Source organism: Sardina pilchardus, chromosome 23 (assembly GCF_963854185.1).
Source record: "Sardina pilchardus chromosome 23, fSarPil1.1, whole genome shotgun sequence".
Classification (NCBI taxonomy): Eukaryota; Metazoa; Chordata; class Actinopteri; order Clupeiformes; family Clupeidae; genus Sardina; species Sardina pilchardus.
In genome coordinates, this window is record NC_085016.1 from 29,121,324 (window position 1) to 29,147,265 (window position 25,942).

The window sequence follows — 25,942 nt, forward strand, 5'->3', positions numbered from 1 at the left end:
CAGCCTGCACGAAAACCATGACGGAAAGTCATTCACAAGATCAGTGAAAAAGCGTATAGCCCACGGTAGCCTACTGTTTGATAGGGTAAAGCATTACCTATAGGCAAGACAACATAATATTAATATTAAAATCTAACGTTGGAAAAGAAGACTCAAACTTTTTTCTCCTCCATTAATGTTTTGAAGATGATCATGTGTGGTAGTTTTCAACATGAACACGACATGATATCTTCTACTCTGCTTGATATAATGAATGTTCAACGTAATAAATACATACATAAATAAATGTTTAACTTTAATGACTGATCACTGTTTATTTATTACTAGAGCTAAATAAATAGTAATAAGTGATAACAAATTCAGTAGTGTGTTGCCTCCACTGCGGAAATACTGCACTTACCTTTAACCTCTTAATGCAGATGGAGATTCTTGCCAAATTTTGAACAAATTTTGAACGATTTGTTTTTATACAATAAGTCATTATGCCAAGTTCCACGGGCAGCACAATGATCACTCAGGGCTTAAATTAAAGACACATGACATGGGCCAAGATATAGATTTACCTTCAGGATTTTATTTACTTCATGAAGTTTCTTTTTCACAACATCATATACAAAAAATAAAAGTTGCCTATTGTTTTTGAGGTTTACTGTCGTAGAGTTTACAGTATGTGCAGGTCATGCATTTCCTGATTCATCATGGTCTTGGGAGGTACTGCACAACGTTTGGAGCAGACATATAGATGTATGTGCTGTAGATGCTACACAGCAATTCCTAATAGGTGCATTTAGGCATTCTCAAGTGTCCAAAACCTCTCAAAACTCCAAAAAACAAAAATGTGTCTGTCACTATTTATCTGTGTGTGTTGCTTTGATATTGTGTCACAGTACAGACACCCAGATAGCAATAGGTCAGTGGCCCACTGGCGGCCCACCAGCGGCAGAGTTGGCGGTCCAACGGCGGTACCCACCAGTGGCCCGCTGGAGTTTTGCTCATCGGTTCTCTAGCGGTCCACCGGCGGCTCAGAAGCGGCTCCAGATAAAGGGCCACCCTTTTGCCGCTTACTACCCACCAGCTTCTAATTGGCCTTATTTATGGCCTTAATAATTAAAATTATGTACTAAAATATAGCAATAATACATTATAACACTTTCCATTTGCCCTCAATCAGAACAATTTACAATTATTTACAGGGCTTACCAAAGTTACCAAATTTACTAAGGTGAAGACAGTGCCTGCTGATGAGAAACCTATAAATGTATTCTGTAATTTAATAATCCAATATAAAAACATTTATCCTCAGCAACTATCACACAGACTCACCACACATAGTATTAGGTTCAATACATTTTGTTTATTTATTTCTTTTACATGCTCATTTACATGCTTTATTTCTTCTACATGCTTAAACAATTTATTAAAATTATTTTTAATAATGATATTAATATGCAACACACTCTTCAGGTGTAAGGACTTAAAAGCCACCTTTCCTGCTGCACCAGTCTAATTAATTTGGAGCGCCAGGGACCTCCTCAAAGCCCGGCCCAGCATCCTCTTAACAGCATCTCGGTGGTTTTCCCTCCCAAGTATGTTCACCTGAAATACAAAGACCAAAATTACAATGGCATAACTTCCAGTCAAACATCTTAGCTGTTTTCAGCTTAAGCTGTTTTGCTATTTCATGCACAACCATCAAATACAGAGGGTATATATGATGACAAAAAGTGACAACATGTCATGTATCAAGCACACAACGCTCCACTTGGGAATGAGATTCAAGTTTAACAACACTCAAGGAGTTGAATAACGTGGCTCTCAATATATGATGTCTGTTCCCCAAAAATGTAGTGGGGAAGGGAAAAGAGATGTGAAATGCGACAGTTGTTTCAGATAACAATGGCTACTCACATGGTCTCACTTCTCGACACCCATTCCGTGATTTGAATAGTATTTTTGAATCAGTGAGTAAGTCCACATTAAAGCAAGGCAGAGCCACATTCATTACGAGAGCCAGGCTAGGACTTTTATGCCTACAATAATCACATGGCAAAACACTTAAAAAACAGACATACCAGTTGATTTTTCAGGTCCGCATCGGATGCAAGCCGCCTCTCCAACTCGTCCAGGTCCTCAACATTACTCAATGGCCTGTTGTTGTCCTCCACGAGGCCAAGATCTGCCACACCACCACCACCTAGCTTCTGCAGCATAGATGTGTTCACAGCCACCTGCTGCTTTACCCCAGCTCCTCCTCAATTGTTCGGAAGTGCTGCAGAACAAGTCTGTAAAAATCTATGAATCAAAAGGAATAGATTGGAATTGGCATGACACAAAAAGTAAAGATGCAAAGAAGTTGTGACAGACATTCATGGCTTGTTTCTCCCTTGATATTGGTGCCAGATTAATGAAAATGCAGTTCTAACTTGCTGGGGTGTTATTGGCAGCGCTGTGAGCGAATTTGACGGAGGTGTAGGTCTGACTGGTAAACTCTGTTGAACAGATTAGAAATGAAAAGGCGTATTTAGTGAGATGATTACTGCAATGGCAGGGTTCATACAAAAAAAATGAGCTGAATTTACTACCTTTTCACTACCATCAACATGTTTTCTACTACAAAAGCAAAAGGTGAAGAGTAATGTAATGCAATACCTTTCCAAAACACAATAACACATTTAAGAACAGGATTTAACAATGAACCAAGCTACTGGCATTTGAACAGGGGTGTGTAGGCTGTCAATAGGCACTGAATGTATTTACCGGCATGGCTGGAGTTGATGAAGCTTGCTGGGTGGTGGTGCTGGCAAAGGTGTAGTGGTCTGACTGGTAAACTCTGTTGAACAGATTGGATATGAAAAGACGTGTTTAGTGAGATGATTACTGCAGTGGTATGACACCTGGCACATGCTAACTAGCGCCTAAAGTACAAACACTTCTAAAGGATATTTCCACTTAATTTTCAGACAAACCAAGCAAGGGACCACATTTACAGACTCTACAAATACTAACCATGATATCCATGTTTTATTTAAATGACTTGAAAGAGATCGTCAGGTATAAATGCACCATACAGTAGTGGTCAGTTCATTCATTCAGATGCTGTTACATGCTAACTAGCGCCTAAAGTACAAACACTTCTAAAGGATATTTCTACTTAATTCTCAGACAAACCAGGCTAGGGACCACATGTACAGACCCTATAAATACTAACCATGATGTCCGTTTTTTATTCAAATGTCTTGAAAGAGATCGTCAGGTATAAATGCACCATGCTAGTGTGGCCAGTTCATTCATTCACATGCTGTTACATGCTGTTACATGCTAACTGGCGCCTAGAGTACAATCACTACTAAAGGATATAACACTTCTAATAATTTACAATCTACTGATAAATACTGACGGTCGACATTACGATTGACGTTAGTGAAACTATAATGAACAGTAAAAAGTTAGCCTGTCTGCCTCTAACGGTTTTCTTTTGCTATCCACTTCAGACTTTAGCCATAGCTAGACTTTAGCGAGTCTAACGCTTTATTAATCTATTCGATGTAGGTTTTTAAAAACGTGATCATCGACTTAACAGTACAGAAATACCATTTTGCAAGAAATGAGTGATTCAGACAAAGACTAAAAATATGTTTAAAAAAGAATCAGATTGTACTTACAAGATCCAAGAAATCGCAGTCAGTCGAGGTCGAATGGCAAAATATCTGTATGAACATCTAGAACATGTCCACGGTGTTCCGTACACTCTGCCCCCTCGGGTTCGGCGTTTTGTTACATTTACCACAGAAGGATTGAGTGATATGATAACCAATACGCTTCTGGTATACATCATTCAAAAGAGGAGGATCTTATCAACAAAACAAGCCCTCATTGGGGTTCCTTTGAAAACTGTGACCAATCCTATGAGCGATTTATTGAGATTAGAGCCCGATATTTTGTATGTTGACAGTAACAGTGTTCCGTACACAACAGTCGTGGAATCGTAACAGAGTTCCGTACATTGCTTTTGGACTTAAATTAAACAAACATCGTACTTCGCAGACGTGACTTTTACATTGTTCAATGCTGCTAGATTTGATTTGATTAAGATTGCATAGTCAATGAAGCGTTTTGTTTCTTAATTATGTGACTATGATCATGTTAAATTTAGGCAACATGTAGCTAGCCATACTGGCAAGTAGGCTAGGCTGACACGTTTACGTCCTGTAGGCTAATTGTCAACTTTGAACTCGGTTACTTTTGAAATGAAAAATGGGAACTCATCAACTCATTCTTAGTGCAGCAGTTAAATATTTCATTTAAATTTCAAAGTGTATCTAGTGCTTATAACAAAAACTGTGACTCATTTATGAACCCTCAGTAGATGTGGACGCGGCTCGGACAACTCTGGTTCAAAGTGTAGGCTATGATACTAGGGGTGTGAATCTCTCATGTGAAAGACGATACGATTCGCATCTAGATACATTGTCACGATACGATTCAAAAAAAGATACATGTTAATAGCAAACGATTCGGTACGATTCAATTCGATGCGATTCGATGCAATTCGATGCGGTTCAATAATCGAAAGCATTCTGAAAGTTATTTTTCATTGTGCACATTCACTTTACAATTGTGCACATTTTACATGATCAAGTTAATGGTTATCAATAGGACAAACAACTTGATGTATGAACATGACAAAACATTTTATTGTGAAAAGGTGAGGTTTTTCATATAATATTTTAGTAATGGCACACACTGAGGACACCATAAAGAAATAAACAGAAGAAACACATATCTCTGTATATGTTGCATAAAAAAATTAAAGACCAAAGAGGTGTCGTTACAAAAGAAAATAAAGCAGTGCTTTGCCCTTGGCCTTTTCTCATGTAAAAGAATAAATGATTCTCTGCTTATCTCCCTCAACAATGGAATTCTCTTCTCTGATTGGCTGATGGGGTGGCCATTAACTTTGTATAACCTGCTAACTTTGAAGTAGTTCCCGTATCACACTTGAATATTAATTCGCCAAACTCGTCGCGAAGTTTAAATGAACTGTCACGTTGCATCCAAGCTGAAATACAGACGTGCAGAACCATAGTAACATTGTAGAATATGACGGAGGTGGATTGTAGCTAGTTGGATGCAATGTAGGCTATAAAAGTAGCGATCTTTCAAAGTTAAAGTTAATCAGAATCCTGGGATATGCCCGCTTGACAACGGGAGAGATAGAACCAGAGCCATATAAAGAGACCTTCTCTTTTGAAAAAGCCAAACGACTTCCAAACTTTGGATTTAAGTTTCGCCGGCGCGTTGAATATAGGTTCGGAGTTGTCAGAAATCTTTTCTGAGGAAGACTAGCATCTTATTCCTTCAGGCACGTCCAGGGCACGTTTCGTTGGAATGGATAGAAGAACGTGATAGGCTATGCAATCTTTGACCAATGAGAGGCTGTCATTGTTCTCAAATCAAAATTGGGATGCACACAGCCACGCACCAGGCCAGGAAATCGAGTATTTCATAAGAGACGGTCAAGTCAGAAACGTTTGCGAATGTGAACCGATTTGTTTCTTTTAAATCGAAACAATAACCGATTCATGTCATGAAAAATTCGAAACGAGGCTTGATGCATCGATGTAGTCGTCTTTTACAGGTTAAAAACGAATATCGATATGTATCGGTTATTTTTTACACCCCTATATGATACGCATCACAACATGGACATTCATTGAGCGGTTTTAAATATGCTATATCAAAGACAATATTGCAAAGTGCATGATCTTGGAGAGCTAGCTAAAGGTACATCACGTGTAGTGAGTAATGCAATTTCAAGAAAGCCATGTAAGACCAGGAACATAACATTTGTGGTGAACTAAAAAAACAAAAGCACTCCGTGAACGCATACCTCCACCAAGCGCCTCCTGGATCCAAACGGTGATCCGGATCGCTCCCAAAATATAGTTGTTTCTTCATTGGGTCATTACTGAAAATTTCACCTAAATCCAGCCTTACGTTTGTTAGTTATCTTGCTTAGAAATCAACAAACAACCCCGATAAAAACAAAACCGCGCCTGAGTACTTCCTGGTCTCGGCACGCAACGTTATTACCAAAAGCGCCTGCCTGCACTTGGTACGATTTGACAACGAGTATATTAATTATAAGACTACCATAGTTAAAATGATATCCATATATTAGGCTGACAACCTGTTGTGTTTTGCGAGTAAATGCATGCAATAAATAGTATACAAATTTAATAAAGCTCTAAAAAAAAATGCATGGAAGTCTGATTTGAAAGAACCAATCAGATAATATAATTTCAGCCAGAAATACTCAGGTAGACATGACTGAAGTTAAGAAATATTCTAATCCTTCAAAGGATTTACAAAAGACATAGGTCATGAATGAATATCAAATTAATTAATACAAATAAGATAACAACCTACCCCCCGGACAACTAGACAAGGTCCAACCTGGTGTTGGTTAGGAAGGGAGGGTGGGTGGGTGGGAACATAGAAAATCGATGCCTGAAGGCAACCGGGCAGGTGCCTGAGCAGAGTAATAAAGCCAATGTAGCATGTAACATTTTAATGTCCTTGTAAGACTAGAACATGTACAACAAAATTGAGTACAAACTACCTATGTATGGCATGCCACACAGTACCATACAGATGCTTACACACTCTGCGTAGTACCAGAGGGTGCAACTGTCACACTGTGGCCACAGGAGGACCTGGCAGGACCCAGGCGTAGCCATATACCCGCACAGGGCACAGTGGGCCAGGGCCTCCCTTGCGGCCGCTTGCCTAGGCCTCTCTCTCCTACCACCTCTAGCTAGGGCGCCTTTTGGCAGCCTCTCTTGCTGCCCGTGCAGCAGTCTTTTCAGCCTGCTAAGCAGCGACCTGCTGCAGCCTGACCACGCGTTGGACTGCCTGATCCTGCTGCTGTTGTTCTCTGCAGGCTGCCTCAGCCCTCTGGCCGGTGCATCGAGATGGGGTGTTGGCAGCAGCGGGGGCAGTGGTGGTGGAGGCAGCGGGGCGGCTGTGGTGGTGGAGGCAGCGGGGCGGCTGTGGTGATGGAGGCAAGGAGGGTGGCAGTGGTGGCAGATGAGGTGGTGGTGGTGGAGAGGGGTACCGTGAGAAGTGTTTCCCCAGCAGCGTTCCTGCAGCAGTGAACGATGGTGTGTTCCCTGGATGTCACCTGCTGCGCATACACGTACCTCTGCCCCTTGCAGGGCTCTAGACTAACTTTTTTCACAAGGAGCACAGTGGCCCCAAACTGAAAATGTAGGGGCACACACCATAAATCAACATGCTAACCAACTATTTGCATTTCAACTAACTTCCACGGTATTACTAATAAATACTTTGATAACATATGCTGAAATTACCTGCACTATTCCCAAAACACACGTGCATGTCTGTCTCCTAAACATTTCCTCACCTATCCAGACATGCATGCAAACATTTTGAAAACAAAACTCAGTCATAGGTTATTGAGAATGATGACTTTCTCTTCAGCATTGTTAAGGCGTATAGCTTAACAGTCATCCTTTACTGTCTGTGGTTATAACGAGGCATTGAAACTGTGTTTGCCCCTGTAACGTTTGCTGCAAATATTATGCAGACTGTCGCGATTGACTGTGATTGATTGGGTGTAGCACCGACAGGAGGTTAGGAGACACTGACAGGAAGGCTGAGATGTCGTTTCAAACTCTGGTAATTTATTTGTATGAAGTTGTACTGGCTAGCTAGCACAAGGGCAGCAAGAGGTGTCCACTCGAAAACAACAAACTGATCACTGCTAATCAGTCAACCGCAACAAAGCGTTTAGCCTACCAACTTTGTCAGCATAAATTGGTCGACTAGTCTGTGACCCACAGTTTACCATCGCTAGGCCTAAATTGTAGTTAGTTGTAATAAACACTCCTTGCCTGTTGGTGGCGTCCTCATTCGGACCTGAGTCTTGTATATTAGAGTGTACACATGAGTTCGTGATGATGACATTTAGAAAAGTGTTGGTCATGAGAAATTGGCCTCAGTGGTTTATTAATGAATCCTCATCAAATAATACAATACCAAATACAAATCTGGTAGCCACACACAAACAGAGAACACAAACGAAACGAAAGGTAGATAATACAAAAAATCGCAAATAAGCCTACGATTTCTGGATTAATGTTAGGGCAGAATACTGAGGCTGATAGCAATGATGCTAGCGCATCCACCACAAGTGCTAACACAGACGCTTCAGGTTTAAGGTAAGATAAGGAGGACTTTACAATAGCCCGCTGTGGCATGATTGCTTGTTTATGTCGTGTCACATTATTTTTGAATTGGTCGTTTCTGCTGGCCTACACACTCAGCTGTTTGGTTGACCGCTTTATGAGTGTGGGTGCTATGATGGTCGTGCATGCAAGTCTGTGTTGTTGTTTTTTTAGAAGGGGGGTGGGGTCCGGTACGTGTGCACAGTGCTCCCCGTCCCAGTAGAGCATAGGATCGGACTGGTTTAGATTAAAATGAGAACACTATTAGCCATTAGTTATAGCCTAGAATAGTGTTTACTTTAGCCTACCTGATCAAAAGTGGTCACTAGACCCGTATGATCAGTCGATGAGTTTCATCAACTAAGTTCAGCACGCTTGCTTTGTGCTGTCCGTGCCGCACAGACCGTGCGTGTCCGTGCGGCTGAGTTCGCTTGTCCTCTGAGTTCGTTCTTGACGACGGTTGTTAGGGGGCTGTAACCGGTCTATAAGAGTTAGGTTAAGAGGATGCACAAGCTGTGGAATGTGGTGGGCTCTAAAGCCAGATTGGTACAGTTCTTGAATGTTGTTCATTTGTAAGTAGGCGCCAATTTGTTTGGAAACTATTTTTTCAAGTATTTTTGACATAAAAGGGAGATTAGAAATAGGCCTATAGTTAGCTAGGATGTTAGGATCGAGGCTAGGCTTTTTGAGTGATGGCTTGATAACAGACATCTTAAACTGCTGTGGAACATGTCCTAATAGCATTGAATTATTTAAAATCTGAAGCAAGGCGTTATCAAGGAGGGGGAGAGCAGTCTTAAGAAGGTGAGTGGGAATAGGGTCTAGCAGACTAGTTGCAGATTTTGATGAGGAAATTGTGGAAGTGAGCTCTAATGTGTCGATAGGTGTAAATGAATTAAATGTTGTTCTAGGTTGTAGCTGTGATTCTGTTAGGTTTTCACTATCATATAGCAGTGGAGTATGTGTATTTGGAGAAACTGACTGGTTGTCGATCTTAACTCTAATTGTTTCAATTTTGTCATTAAAAAAGTCCATAAAATCATTACTATTTAAGCTCAAAGGAATAGATTGGCTTACTTCATTATGGTCTTTGTTAAGCGGGAGATTGTGCTAAAAAGAAATTTTGTATTATTTCTATTTTCTTCAATCAGTGAGGAATAGTATGCTGACTTGGCCTTGTTAAGTGCTTGTCTGTATGTGATGAGGCTATCTCTCCATGCTTGGTGAAAGACTTCCATTTTCGTGGTGCGCCACTTTTGCTCTAGTTTGCGTGTTTTTTGCTTAAGGCTTTTAGTCTCTGTGGTATACCATGGAGCGCGTCTTGTTTGTTTTCTTATTTTCTTTTTGAGTGGTGCTACAGAGTCTAGTGTTGAGTGTAGTGCGTTCATTACATTATCAGTTAGTAAATCAACCTCTGTTGGGTTAAGGGAAGGACCTTCTATTTTAAGAGAAGGGCCCTCTAATATTTCCTGAGTCAGAAATGTGGAAAGGGTAAGTGGAATTTGTTCTAGAAAGTCTGCATTCGTTTTTTCAGATAGGCCGCGACTATAGTAGTGAGTGGAGTTAGGTACTACATAGTGTAGTGTCATTTCAAAAGTAATTAGATGGTGATCAGTTAGGGTGGGGTGTTGTGGTATGATTGTTAAAGGAGTCCTAGAATTCAAAACCACATTCACCTTGTTACTGTTGAATTTAGGCTGCGAGCAGTGTCCAAAGGACAACACCAAAGACTTTACCGCGTCCCCCGCCTGCTTTCGTATGCAAATTGGGAAATAGAAACAGCCGTGTTGAAATGCTCCAATCTGAACAGAGCTCAGATAACACGTAATAGGCGCCCATCCCCCTTTAGATACACCCCTCGGCCCCTCTCATTTGCATACCTTCGATTAATAATTCTTGTTAAACTGCTCTTACGATGCTAGTATCTAGATATGTGGTCTATGGCAGAGACGTTGTAATGCTAGCGTTATTACAGCTAACTTTGGAGAGTTACTATACTAAGATGTACTGATAAAACTTACCAATCTAACACATTCATTCTGTTGGGGAATCTGCTGCACTTCATCTTCGTCAGAACTTTCTTCTGACTCGGTTTATACATGTACGGCTGTATTCCTTATTTAAATCCATTGTTGATAGCTTTATCAAAGACTTTGGCTTTATTTACCAGCAGTAAACGTAGTTTCACTTTGCTCTAGCTTCAGACCGGTGGATTGAGCCAATCAACTTTCAGGACATATCGGCCAATAGACCAATCAGCGCGCATCTCATTTGAATATTCATGAACTTGCTGAGTGGGCGGGAAAAACAAACTGTTTCATTGCAAGGCTTATTTATGACCTTGTATTAGGCGATCTAGCAGTGCTCCTGGGGCGTTTTCAGCCCCACAAATTTACATATGACATTATTTAGGCTCAAAGATCAATTTGTAATGGTCAAAAAATGCGTTCTATGACTCCTTTAACTGCTCTATGTTTATGCCATATGACAAGACTAGGTATCTATTCAGCTTCCTGCCCCCTATCCCTATCCCCCTCTAATATTTCCTTTTTCCATATTTTTATGACCCTGCCCCCTTCACCTCTTCCCTGTTTTCTGTTACCCTGGGAAGAGGTATGCTTTATGTCTAATTCTTTCTTCTAAATCTAATCTCTATCCAGTGGCGGAGCGAGGGGGTGGCTTTGGGGACTGAAGCCCCGAATCTCCCGTCAAAAGCCCCGAATCTTTTTAACCTTATGAGCCCGACGGACACAAAGTTAAAAACACACCCATTCTTCTCTGTTACATTTCTCCGCGATTATTAGTCGCAGCGAGATGAGATCTATATTGCACGAAAGAGCAGAACCAGGGCTTTCCAACGAGACTAGGCACTTGTCTGTACGATCAAGTAAAAAAAAAAAAAAAATCTCGAAGTTAAATCAAAGTATATCATATTTACAGTCTACGTATATTGCTCTGCATTCACCCGCCATCCAGTACTCTCGCTTGAATTACACAGGCGCCCGGCATCGCACAGTCATGACACACATATCAAATGAAAGAGGAGAAACAGAGCTTTCCATTGATACCAAATACATCGATCCATTCGTGTTATAAAAACAGACTAAGTGACAAACAAATAATAATGTCATATAGCTTTGGGTATACCATCACTCTCGTTTGATTTACTCGTGATTTACTCGTGAAACCGCGATCAGAAAGATATAGCACGCATGTCAGATGAAGGAGGAGAGCTAGAGCTATCCAGATACCAAATACAACCTTCTATCTAGGCCATAAAACAGACGAAGTGACAGCAATATATAACTTCATTTAGCTCCACATGTTTTTGTGTGGCATAATAGCCTATGTTCAAAATCCAACCTTATCACGTGTTTCTCTATGGCAAGGCACGTTCATAACACGGTTTTGAGATCCTAGCAAACTCCTGTATGGTATCCAATTCAAGACTCATATTGCATCCAAATAAACACTTTTTTGCCTTTACTTCGTTCATTGCAATGCAGTAAAAAAATATTATAGATAATCATCATGTGTGCACGTCATGTGTGCTACCACGCAAACAAGTCAGATCAGCCAGTGTCACAAATATGGAGCGCAAAAAGTGTCAAAAAGTAATTTCTCATCACTAAATAAAAAATGCCTTTTATTTCTGGAAGGCACACACACACCACATATTTCTGTAAATTGCTCAGCCCCAAAGTATACCTCCACCATGGTTCTTATATTGCCATTTTCAGGGCAGTCAGGCCTACACAACCATAAAAGTCATGTCGAGCTGTCAGCTTGCTGTGGTGAGATATACGTCAAAATGTTAGAATTTCTATAGTATGCTTTTTGAATTTTTATTATTTAAAAATCTAAATCAAATCAATGCAAGTATTAATGTGGCAGATCAGGGTAGCCTAGACTGTGCTGAAAAAAACCAATATGTAGCATGTGTGAATGGCACTTACAATGATCAGGATGAATGCTTCTAACTAGAGGTAGTGAAAATCCCCTTAAAACAGCCTAGGGCTCATAGTATTGTCTTGTGCAGGCCATGCAACTGAGATGAAATTGCCAATCCTGCATAGTTCCTCTTTAAGATGAAATCGCCAATCCTGCATAGTTTCTCTTTAATGCAGTATTGTCACAATGGGCATTTTGTCGTTTTCTTTGAGATGGTGGAGATATACTTTGGGGCTGAGCAATTTACAGAAATATGTTTTGGTTTCGTTTTTCGTTTTCACTCGTTTTATGCTTGCATATTTCTCTGCAGAGCTTCCGCGACAGCTTTTTATGTTTCATTAAAGAGACCCTATGCAACTTTTTCATAGTCATAAAATCGCTTAGAAATCGTTGTTTTGCTTGACTGACCAGTTTTATCGAAAACAGTAACATTTCCTCCCGCCCCCAGTGTCCCTATCCGCTATTGCAACCTTGCAGTTTGTTCAGGAGACGATCATTCCCTGTTTACATCTGGAAGGCTGAGACGCATAAAGAACAAGAAGAACCACGCTTGCAATTTATATATTTATATAGCCTATATATGTATAAATATACACGCTAAAGCTGTCGGGGAAGCTCTGCAGAGAAATATGCAAGCATAAAATGAGTGAAAACGAAAAACGAAACCGAAACTAGAGATGAAATTGCCAATCCTGCATAGTTTCTCTTTAATACAGTATTGTCACAATGGGCATTTTGTCGTTTTCTTTGAGATTTTACACCTGTACGTTTTCTTTATTTAGCCTATTAATATTTTCTTATGATTGTTATTATTATTATTATTGATTATAGTTATTATTATTATTATTTTATTTATTTATTTTAAAGCACTTTGGTGCAATGCTGTTGCTTTTAAATGTGCTATAAATAACATTTGACTTCACTTCACTAGAATGATAGAAGGGATAGAGTGATTTAGGTATACAGTACAATGATGGAGGTATAGAATGAGAGATAGAGTGATGGAGGTATAGAACAAGCTTAAAAAGTTAGTTAGCTTACATTTATGGAAGGGGAGTAAATTAGAAATTGGAGTTATGTTAGGCTGCAATCATCAAGACAGTAATAATCTAGCAAGCGCAATGTTCAGCTAGCAGCTAGATTGTGTTAATGGAAAAGGAGTAATTCAATTAAATTCCAAAAATGTTATTTATCTATGACAAACAAGACAGGACTAAAGGAGAACAGGACAGACAGGTGTGTGTGTGTGTGTGTGTGTGTGTGTGTGTGTGTGTGTGTGTGTGTGTGTGTGTGTGTGTGTGTGTGTGTGTGGTGAATAGCTTTTTGATTGGATATTGACTGGAGATATAACCTTATAATCCCATCTTGGTTTATGTTTTGTGAGATGGAACCTTTTTATTTTATTAATAACTAACTAAAAATATATATTTTGTTACAAAAATAACATCACACAAGCATTAATAAACATGATCAGATATGTCAAAAACAAAATTTTGACAAAAAGTGGAGATATAACTTTATAATTATAAGCTCATAAACTCTCAAAAATCACCCAAATGGTTTTTCCTTTCACAGACAAATATATGCCATGCCAGAACTGAGGGGAAACGTTTTTACTGTTTTGAATTTATCTTGTTTTTCAGGTTCGCGGTCAGGACAGGGGAACAAATTTTGAGACGTTTCGAAATTAGTAAAATATTGCTGTTCACTTAATTAATATCTAGACATATGCAATGCAAGACTTGAAAAAAAAAAAAACTTTTTTTTTTTTTACTGTTTTGAGTTAATTGTGTTTTTCAGGTCCACGGTCAGGGCAACATAATATCTATCTGCAAACCAAATGTGGAGCAGAACATTACAAGCTCTCTCGTAACCCTTGTTTTGAGACTTTGCAAAGTAGTAGCTTCAGGATAGCAAGTGGAGGTACACATTATGGTGAGTATTTACTGATGTTCAGGGCCCACACAATCAATAATGAGCCGTTCAAATGATTCAGTCACTGCAGGAATTGGCGTAAGTGAAGTTGGTGGAATGACTTGGTGTGGCTTACCAAGTTGACAGGTGTGGAAAGAGCGGCTGTGACCAGACAAAACATGATCATGGGCCAACATGGTCTCGGTAACCTGTAGACAGCACTTGATGCCAGTCCAACTCGCCTCAGCATGCTGGGACGTCCACTTACGCATGAGTGCCCATTCATCCCCGTAGAAACACATCGTTTTCAAGGACATTAACTTTTTCTACTGCAGCCTCAATGCAGTGAAGTAAAGATGGATCGGACCTTTGAGCAGTGTTCGGTCCTTTGTCCATTTCTAAAGCAAACTCTTAAGCGGCAGATAGGTCGACAGGGTCACACACAGAATTATCAGGCTCAATAGATAGCTTGCACTTAATAGGCTTTTGACGGAATCAGAGATCAACAGCATCCTCAAATTGTCTTGCCAGCACAGCAGGAAACTGGAAACTGCCTGTATAAATCAAGACCACCAGTAGATGGCGTGTCAGACACGATAGGATGAGGGAATAATCTCACCACCTGTAAGGTCATTCCCGAGAATGACACATACACCCTCAACTGGCAACTGTTTGCGAACACCCAATCTGACATACCCACTCACCAAATCACATTTCAAACACAGTGTGTAATGGTACTTTAAGACCAATGCCACAGACCAAAACATTCATACCACAGTATGTCTCATCTGAAAATGGCAGAGCACTCTCAAGAATGACTGGGCAGCACCTGTGTCTCTCAGTATATGGGCAATCCAGACTCTTGAGGGAATGAAACCACACCAGTCATAATAAGAGGATCATACAGTATAGAAGACTCTGACAGAGGATAGGTAATCTCAGGTATGGATTGTGCAAAAGCAGTACTAGCAGAATTTAAGGAGGAATTATTTTGCTTCCATGTTTCACACTCATGATCAGATGACCTGGGTCAGAAACGCCGTCAGAGGTCTTGGGTATAGCAGCTTGCAGTAAAGCTACTGTTAATTAGCTATATTTGGATGCCCCCTCTGTCCTTTGGTGCCCAACGCACAGTGCGTGATGCACATGGTGCGAGCGGCTGCACTGTTTACAAAATGATCCGTACATACAGTACAGTATTTAAAAGTAATTTACAAAGATTTCTGCATCTCAAAAGTGTAACGATTCATCGTTCACCAGTGGTCCCCTAGTTGTAGACTTCTAATGAGCACAAATCACAGGCTAAAATTGAAAGATTACACTGTCTGCCCAATAGCCTGGCTATCACCAGATCAAGCTCAATCTTTTGAAATTGAACTTTATTCTAGGGAGTCTGCACTGCATTTCTACTGGAGGCGTGATCAATGAGCATAGTTCAAATGTTTTTGTTTTACTTTTACACAATAGGAAGGACTTAAATAGGCCTACAGTTCACAGTTTAATAACTAACAAATTCACTAACAAATTCACACTTCACTTCTGTTGTTGCATGGTTGTAACAGATAAAATAATAATAATACTAAAAAGATGAAAACTTTTAAAAGTTTACAAGCTCTTACTTTTTACGGCTCACAACTTTTTAAAATTTTGTTTTAGCTGAGGGGCCAAAACAGCTCCTTTCAGTTATTAGCTGTCAGTTATTAGCTGTTAGCTAATTAGCTGGTTTCATTCTCATTGAGCTCAATGCAATCCATTAAAGGGATAATCCGGAGTGAAATGCACTTTAGATCAATTTTTCGGACTATTGGGAGTACATACGCTGAGTTGACACCAAAATCATGTCATTCGGATGTATTTTGAGAAAGTTCGCGCTCACCGTTTTTAGCCAAAACTCGTTAGCCTGGAAGTGACCGGGGCGTGTCCTTTCGCCGCTACAAAACGCTATTTTTATACCTCTTCTACTGTTCCAAACAACACTACACTTACGTGGTAGTGAGTAGAGGTTTCCTAAAGCCAAACCGAAGTATCAGCACGTCTTTATGTGGTCGGATAGAGAGTCCAGAATGAATTTAATCGAGTCCGTACCTTTCCGGAAATGTTAGTAAAGTGTTGTGAAAACGTTGCTAGCTGCAACAGCGACATTTCCGGAAAGGTACTGACTCGATTAAATTCATTCTGGACTCTCTATCCGACCACATAAAGACGTGGGGATACTTCGGTTTGGCTTTAGGGACCCTCTACTCACTACCACGTAAGTGTAGTGTTGTTTGGAACAGTAGAAGAGGTATAAAAATAGCGTTTTGTAGCGGCGAAATGACATGCCCGAGTCACCTCCAGGCTAACGAGTTTTGGCTAAAAACGGTGAGCTCGAACTTTCTCAAAATACATCCGAATGACATGATTTTGGTGTCAACTCAACGTATGTACTCCCAATAGTCCGAAAAATTGATCTAAAGTGCATTTCACTCCGGATTATCCCTTTAAATAACTGGCCTTTAAAAATAAAAATAAAAATCCTCTTATGGGAATCTAACATGGGCGTTCCAATACTTATGACCCCCTATATTTTAAGGAAAACATTTATTTATTTACAATACATTATTCATTCACAAAGAAAACGGTAACACTTTGCGGTAAGGGTGCATGAATCATCATGAATTCATACATGAATTCATTCATGATTTATGCATTACTTCATGCCTTAATATCTCATGAATCATCAGGAGTCAACATGAGTTCACCATATGTCATTCATGACCTCATGCATGAACAATGCATCAACTAAAGCATTAAGTATGGTGGCTACATCATTATGAACTATGGTTTATTAAGCATAATCATGATGATTTATTTTTCTGTACATGAATCAAAATGAATTCATGCATGTAAGCATTAGTTACTATGACTGTTGGGCTTAATTTGTACGAACTCTCTAAACACACTTTCTTAAACTCTTTCTCTAAACACATGTCATTATTCACCACTTTAGTTGAGGGGCCACAAACATGATGAACTCATGAGTAACTAATACTTAGTTAATCTCCTAATATTTCAAGAAGGCTTACATGCATGAATTCATGATAAATTCTAGACAGAAAACTAAATCATCATGATCATGCTTAATAAACCATAATTCATAACGATGTAGCCACCATACTTAATGCTTTAGTTGATGTGTTGTTCATGCATGAGGTCATGAATGATATATGGTGAACTCATGTCAATTCCTGATGATTCATGAGATATTAAGGCATGAAGTAATACATAAATCATGAATGAATTCATTTATGAATTCATGATGATTCATGTAGGCCTACCCTTACCGTAAAGTGTTACCGATGATTTTATATTTAACTTTAAGCATGTTTTCCAATACTTTTGGAGGGCACTGTACATTACATGAGGTTTGGTAGCTTTACTATAGTAAAAAGTAGAAAAAAAGTGCACACTTTAAATCCTTCTTTTTAGTTTATTTTCTTTTGGCACAGAATAATGTTTCGACGGTGTGGTCTTCTTCCATTTTTTCTACTTTTTACGAATCATTTTTTGTTCTGCACCCTGACTTGATGTGCACAATCTTTTTACTATACTGTAAGCTTTACTACAGTGACATGTTACGCTTACCCAATATCTGACTGATTTGTATTCCATTTTGTACTGAAGCCTCAACTGAAGAATAACATCCTCATTGAAATCTTCACAACGTCAGTCACAGCAATGAGTTGTATGCTGAATTTTCCTTAATAATAATTAAAAAATCACAACAATTTGTCCTTGTGACATTAATTCCTTGTTGCATTTAAGTAACCGAGAATCATATGTCATAAATCTTAAATTAGACCATCTCCATCTAATCTCTGTCTGAGTGGATACAGTGTGTGGAAAAGAGAGGGAAATATAGCTACAGTATGAGCAACGAATACAGGCCCAAGGACATATGATTCCATGACCCATTAGAATTTCTAGTCTAATCAATGTGACTTTTTTGTCAAGATCAACATTTTAGAGTGACCTAGCCAGTCGAGAACCCAATCCATAAATAAGTGAGCACAAGGCCAGATGACAAAAAATCCTTCCTGCCTCAAAACCTGAATTGCTACTAAAAGGTTTCGGTGTAGGCCTACACTCATTGTGGAGACATCATTCAAGATGCTTGGTATTTTAAGAACCATTTTCAAAGCTGTGATGGCAAATGAAGATGTTTTCATTGATTATTTCAAAAAGAGTATAATTTTGGACATATCATTTGTAATAAAAAACTGATTCCATGTATCACACACGTCTTACAACCTTTTGGCATGTGGTGTCATTTTCAGTCAGGACAAATGGATAAAGAGAAAACCAACATTAAATGAATATTAGCCAGGGGTATGAATCATTTTGTTCCTACCTGTATGTTTCCATGTTTCTAGAAATCTGGCTAAGCTTCACCACAACTCAGATCGTCATTAAGAAACACAGACCACAACACCAGAGGTTGCCAATAAAAGATTAGGCAGAGAGCCTTACAACCTTACAGAGAGCCATCTTTTTTCAAAAGCTTGTTTTTTTCCATTTGACATTTATTACTGATTAACAGACAGTTTATGTAAGCATTCCTTCTATTGAAATAGGAAATGGAGCAGGCTACATGATTATTCTGAGGGGAAGCATTGGGTTTTGAGAAAAACATTGCATGCCACAATGATAGCAAATATAACACTTTGCAGTACAACAAATGTGCGTGAATATCTGTGTATGGAGGTGACCACATGTGGCTTTGTATGTGTCTGAATGGGTGGATCTCTTTCTGTTAAATCTGGCAAATACCCAGCAGCCTTGATGGAAAATTACTCTACAAAAAGGATTTGACCCTTGAATTTGTTTGGACTCTTGACCATTTTATTCACTCAGCAGTCATACAGAGTCTAGATCATGGGCCTTAATGTTCCAGGTCTAATAGCTACTTTAGGTTTCTATGTGGTTGTCTTGGCCACAGGTGTATGGGCTTCCAAGAGATCCAAAGCTAAGGCGTCCACTGGGACAGCCACAGAAGTGGCTCTGTTAGGGGGACGCTCCATAAATCTGTCTGTGGGGATCTTCACGATGACTGGTGAGTGAATGGTTTAGGAGGTTCATTACCAAACATTAGATTGTTTAAGCCTGTAATTTGATGTTGAATTGTTAGTGATCTGTGTGTGTTCTCACAGCTACCTGGGTTGGAGGTGGGTTCATACTTGGGGTGGCGGAAGCTGTCTACAGCCCAAATAAGGGTCTTGTCTGGGGACTGATGCCTCTCTATTATTCAGTATCTTTTGTCATAGGTAAGTTTATCTTGTATTTTGCTATAGTGAACACACACAGTTGTGTCATTTAAGGACTCTGTTCATGTTGCACAGCACTTGTCATGACATTTTGAATCTGTTAGGAGGCACAAAGGCACTGTTTAGAACATGATCAACTGAGCTCTGTGTTAAAATTGGCCGTAGTTCTTCTTGAAACTATACTGTTGTCTTGGTTTCCAACCCATATTCCACAGTTCCTGCCAGAGCAGAGATGTCCCTCTCTACCTTCAAAAAAACTCTGAGAGAGTATCTCCTAGCACTACTAATAACTAGAGATGCTAATTCTAACACTTACCACTGGACTATCCCCTTCAGGAACATACACTTGACTCTATGCGAGTAGTAATTATTGCTGCACTATCATGTTAGCTAAGTGACTAAATGTTTGCTTCCATTGTCCTGGGTTTTACCATTTAATTTTTCAGAGATTGTTTTTTTTTTCCATACAATCAACATTACCAATATGACCATTTTCTGATTCGTTAACCATACACTTTTTAACATATTAATAATGTGTAAAAGAGGGATAATGGTGTGTGTATGGGCTGGGTGAAATGGGGGTGTATGGGGGGATTGGTGTGTGTGGGGTGTAATCGTGTGTGTTTAGGGGGTTATGGTGTAGGTGTGAGGTGAGGGGGTGTACCTGTAAGTGGGGGTGGGGTGGAGGGCAAGTAGCAAGAGAGATAGAGAGAGAAAAACAAAAATAGAAAAGCACTCAGAGAGCGTAAACCTCCGCCAAGCAAAAACATAACCACCTCCTGGATCCAAATGGTAATACGGATCAATTTCTTGCCTCATTTCAGACCTTCCCTGAAAGTTTCATCAAAATCCATCCATAACCTTTTGAACTAGAAAAGCACTCACAGAGTGCAGCTACCTCCGCCTGCCTTGGGGCCCTATCATGCCAACTGGGCAATGAGCTTTCGCCACTGGCGCAACCTTTAATTACTATTCTCTGCGAGCGCATCCTTCATTTGTCCAGTGCAAATGTACGTTCTCTAAATGGGAGATGATATTGCGCCCTAACGGGCGTGTCAGTGAAGAGAAGAGGTGTGGTCCGGCGCAAAGCTCGCCAGTCGCTAATATATGGATGAAGAAAGTAAGTGCGCCACTGACCAGGAAAAACCTAGTCGGAAATCACTCGCGCATAGCTGAAAGGCTATTATATGAGCGCATGAGGCTTGGGGATATGGAAGAGTGCACAGTGCGCACTTCTCTCATCAGCAGGAGCGCGCGCAGCCCGAATATAATTAAATAATATTTGTCCGTTTCTCGGTTTTAGGTTCTTGTATTGGTCAGCAAAAAGTAGCATACATAGCATAACAACATCCACATGCAATAATACAACAATAACGTCTAACAGTGACCTGCTCATTTAGACAACATTACACAGCCCTATGGCTAAGTTACCTTCAGTTAGTTTTGTTCTAGCATACCTTTAACGTCTGGCATTAAACAGCTGTAGTGTTCTGGCAACTGTCTACCTTGTTATTGCTCATCTGGAATAACTTCTCTAGCTGCCTTCATCCTCCATCCTTTCTGTTTTGTGTGTTTAAAGGGATATTCCGCCATTTGCGGAAATACGCTCATTTTCCACCTTCCCTCGAGCAAAACAATCGATATTTACCTTGTTCCCGTTCATCCAGCCATTCTGTGAGTCTGGCGATACAACTTTTAGCTTCAGCCTAGCATAGATCATTGAATCGGATTAGACCATTAGCTTCTCGCCTGCTAGCTTCATGTTTAAAAGTGACTAATATTTCTGGTAATTTTCCCATTTAAAACGTGTGTCCTCTCAAGTTAGAAAGTGCAATAAGACCAACTGAAAATGAACCCTGCCGTTTTTCTAGGCTGATTTGACATGGAACTACATTCTCATCTGGCGTAATAATCAAGGCAACTTGCAGCTACTGGCACTACTACTGCTTGATGTCTATGGGGACTATTTTCAGATGCTGCGTACGATATCACTGCGCCTATGGTACGTTTGCAAGTTGCCTTGATTATTACGCCAGATGAGAGTGTAGTTCCATGTTAAATCAGCCTAGAAAAACGCCAGGTTTCATTTTCAGTTGGTCTTATTGCACTTTCTAACTTGAGAGGAGACACGTTTTAAATGGGAAAATTATCAGAAATCTTAGTCACTTTTAAACATGAAGCTAGCAGGCGAGAAGCTAATGGTCTAATCCGATTCAGTGATCTATGCTAGGTTGAAGCTAAAAGTTGTATCGCCAGACTCACAGAATGGCTGGATGAACGGGAACAAGGTAAATATTAGGGATGTCCCGATCAGGTTTTTTTGCCCCCGAGTCCGAGTCCGAGTCATTTGATTTTGAGTATCTGCCGATACCGAGTCCCGATCCGATACTTCTACAGTACATTTAAAAAAAATGAACAGCGAAGAAACAGATCCAGGATATCCCTGATTTTTTATTTTATATCATTAAATATATCATTCTGATATCAACAACACCACATCAAGAACACCTCTGTGATAGCAACAACAGAACACCTCTTTGAGGTAGTTTGAACAATAATCAAGTAATAGAAAGTCTTCAGTTTAGTGCAATCTTCAGTTTAGTGCAACAATGTCAAAAACAAACAGCAGCTCAGGCATGTAAACAAGTCTTCAGTTTAGTGCAATCTTCAGTTTAGTGCAACAATGTCAAAAACGAACAGCAGCTCAGGCATGTAAACAAGTCTTCAGTTTAGTGCAATCTTCATGTAAACAAATATTTCTGATTCTTACCCTCCTCCCCTGACTTCACAAAAGGAAATGAATATTTTTCTTAATGAAAACCAACATCTCTACCTTGTCAGGTTTAAGCCGGTTTCTTTTCTCATCAATGATGTTAGCGACAGCACTAAAAAGTCTCTCGCTGTCCACAGAGCTGCAGGGGGCACAGAGATACCGAGTTGCAACAGCAGCCATGGAGGGGAACTGATTAGTGTGTTCTTTCCAGTATTGAAGTGGATCACTTCTCTTAGGGGTGGTTTGCTCTGAGAGGTACGCCTGCACCTGCACTTCTGCCGATGTGCTACTCACGGACAGGGCCTGTGACTGCCTCTCTTGTAAGATTTCCTCAAAGGCGCTGTCCAGGCTGCTGCAGGATTCGAGCCGTGGTGCCTTGCTCACTGGAGCTGCTGAAGCCCCTGCTTCCTCTGGGACTGCGACCCTCGTCCCCTCTATCTTGGCCACCTCCTGGATGAGGTGTTCCTTTGCCAGTGTCAGGTTGACCGACTTTGTGAAGAAGCTAAAAATAGAAACAATAAACCACAAGAACCACAATAAACCAAAAGAACCACATCTAAATTAAAAGGTAAATAAAAAATAAATTGGCCTAATACTGGTGTCTGGTGATGACCTGACTTTATATGAACATGATGTACAAAAGGTGCATTTTAATTTTACTATACTTGCCCATCTTTGTATCTGGGATCTAGTAGACTGGCAATGTAGAAGAGTGGCTCAGTTTCAACATTAGCAAAGCGCTTCTCCACAGCCTCCAGGAGAGTCCTCTTCATGGTCTTGATTCCCTGGTCATCGTCCTCCTCCCGAGACAGAATACGTCTGAGGGCTAATGAATGAATGCATGAATGTGATGATGGTTTCTTTCAAACAATATCAATAAATGTTACAACAATAGAAAATAATAAATAAAAATACAAATGACCTGTTATGGCAGGGATCACGTCAGCTGCAGTTGCAGTCTCCCTGCTCACGTCCCTGGTGAGCTCTTCAAAGGGTGCTAGCACATCAGCGGTCTTCTTCATCAGCTCCCACTGGCTGGCTGTCAGTGTTGCTGGTAGAGTGCGCTCAGCTGCAAAGACACTGAGAGCTCGTTTTTGTTCCAGCAGGCTCTGCAGCATGTAGAGGCTGCTGTTCCATCTTGTCTGCACATGAAAAGAGAACAAGATTCACTTTATTTTGTGCAAATTAGCCAGGTGCAGTGCAAGTAAATAATTAGTGGCCTACTAAATAAAGTGCATGGGAATAAATAATGGAATGGAAATAAATCAAATAATGTTGAGTCTCACCTGCACATCTTGTTGTAGGCGCTTGATATCCATATTCAGGTCCATTTGGATATCCTCAAGGCGAGAGTAGGCCAGTGGGGAGTGTTTGAAATGACCTACAATCTTCCTCGCGTTGGCCAGAGTGTCTGTCACACTCCGCTGGGAAAGCAGACCCTCATGCACGCAGAGTTGGCAAGAATGCGCGACACAGCCCAAACTCTGCACTCCCATATCCCCCATGCCCTTCTTCATGTTTGCAGCGTTGTCGCGCAAAATTACGTGGACCCGTTGCTTTTCGAATCCCCAGTTGTTCAGCATCTTTTCCATTGCCTGTTGGATGCGCTCTGCTGTGTGGGATCCGCGAAATTCCTGGGCATGCAGGGTCGCGCGGCGTAAAACAAAGTTGGAGTCGATCCATTGTATAGTGAGGCTCAGTAGGGACATCGGAGCCACAGACGAACTCCAGATGTCTGTGGTAAACGAAGCATGAGGCACGTCTGATAACAGGACACGTAGCTTGTCACAAATCTTCTTTTGAAGAGCTGGCAGAGCTTTCTCGGTGAAATAGTGACGAGAGGGCATGTCAAATCGGGGTTCTAAGTATTCCATAAGCATAAGAAATCCCGGGTCTTCTACAAGGGCGAATGGCTGGTCACTCATTGCAATCATTTGTGCTATCTTAGCTGTGATCCCTCGTGCCTTCTCGCAGTCGCGGGGCATTTTTTCTCTCCTCTTGAAAGTTTCTTGCAGCGTGGGCTGACTCATCTTCGACGGCGTTGCCTTGGTAAACTCCGTGTATTGTGTCGGATGTTTGTTTTTGAGGTGCCGTATCAAGTTTGTTGTGTTGAATGCAGCCTTGTCCTTGCCACCTCTTGAAATCCCAACTTTGCAAAGCACACAGTTTGCAACTGCGACATTTTTCTCATCAACTTTGAAATACCTCCACACCGCAGACATATTCGCGCCACTAGTTTTTGAGTTGCTGCCTTGACGTCATCTTATATCCGATCCCTGATCGGGACGTAACATCCGATTCCGATCGAGTCTGAAACCACGTGATCGACCCCGATTTCCGATCACGTGATCGGATCGGGACATCTCTAGTAAATATCGATTGTTTTGCTCGAGGGGAGGTGGAAAATGAGCGTATTTCCAAAAATGGCGGAATATCCCTTTAAAGAACTTGCGATATCCATGATGAGTAGGCTATTGAGTTAGTGAATTAGCTTCACATTGTGTGCTGATAGCGGAGTAAAAGAAAAACAACACGTAGCCTAGTTGCGCGCCTGCGTGCGTAATCTCTCCTGTTCAGACGAAATGTGTGCGCGTGGATATAGCTCTATAGCGCATTAAGTTAATTTTGATAACGTGTTGACTGACTTTTTCTTAAAATAGAAGATTGTAAATAGCCTGATGGCAGGCAGCTAATGGGATGCTGTGCATATTGGGTGGGTACGGCATGGCATGCCAATTTGGTGTGAATATACACACACACACACACAAGGGAAATGTAATAATGATAATGATCAATAGTGAGAACTAGCTTCTGACTACTGCTGCGGCTGCTGCGTTCATTCTGAAATAATCTATTTAAGTCATAAGCCCGAGAGACCGTAAGCAAGTGCCTAAAACCCCCCTTAGCTGTTCTAAAATCAGTGTAGCCTAAACTATGGACTAGAGTGACTTATTGCTTTTCTAAAACGGTACTATACGTCGATGTATTCATAGATAATCATTCTTCCGCCAATAAATATTTCTTCCATAGGAATGGTTGCCATGCAACATCGACACGCAGCCACTTTAACTTTTGTGCAAATTGTGGTAGTGCATTAACGAAATGCGGTCAAGGTGTATGTTTGTGTTGGATTTTATAACAGCATCGAACGCGATTCAGCCAATCATCATCAAGGACCGGAACTATCCGTGTTAGAAAATAATATTCACACATCATGTACATTATTTTCACAATTTCCCAGCATAAAAGTTGGGAAGGCTTAGGAAACCTTCCCAAGCCTCCATTACGCGCCGCCCATGCCTCACGCACGAGCAAGTCGGTCTCTTCTGGAGTAGACGCCCAGGTAACTCCGCCATGATAATACCAACAGACCATTGAACAATGCGCCAGGCTTTTAAAGGGAATGAGAGTGTGAAATCTAATTGGTTTATAGCATGCTACGCCCAAAAGACACCCACGACTAATTAACTAAATTAAGACAACCCCTTTTCACTTTGCGCTGAGCGCAATGTTCACTTTTCAAGCTGTCATTATAGCCTTTTGCGCTAGGAACGCCCCCAAAGACACTAGCGCGAGTGACTTGCGACAATGCCCAGTTGATCCTGATAATAGAGCCCTAGTTCTTCCTAGGTTGTCATACATTTGAACCTAAACTATTCAGATCGCCACCACGTGGCCATACGGTGCCATTACACCACTAAGCTAAATACATAAACGGCTCCGGAATCCCGACGGAATTACGGATCACTCCC

At 40.6% G+C, this 25,942-nt stretch overlaps 1 protein-coding gene and 1 long non-coding RNA gene across 2 annotated transcripts in view; one reads left to right on the plus strand and one right to left on the minus strand.

Annotated features, from left to right (window-relative positions):
* Nucleotides 1–769: 769 nt before the first annotated feature.
* LOC134071604 (uncharacterized) lies at nucleotides 770–3,304 on the minus strand. The gene is made up of 4 exons (XR_009937095.1): nucleotides 2,758–3,304; nucleotides 2,424–2,489; nucleotides 2,073–2,292; nucleotides 770–1,596 (listed from the first exon to the last, which is right to left on the minus strand). It is a non-coding gene; the product is annotated as an uncharacterized LOC134071604 (long non-coding RNA).
* Nucleotides 3,305–18,761: 15,457 nt separating this feature from the next.
* LOC134070959 (high affinity choline transporter 1-like) overlaps nucleotides 18,762–25,942 on the plus strand; it is a 54,315-nt gene continuing 47,134 nt past the window's right edge. Inside the window, exons 1-2 of the mRNA XM_062527507.1 lie at nucleotides 18,762–19,206; nucleotides 19,304–19,417. Coding sequence (XP_062383491.1) covers nucleotides 19,029–19,206; nucleotides 19,304–19,417 — 292 coding nt within the window. The 5' untranslated portion in view covers nucleotides 18,762–19,028. The remainder of the gene's footprint in view (nucleotides 19,207–19,303; nucleotides 19,418–25,942) is intronic.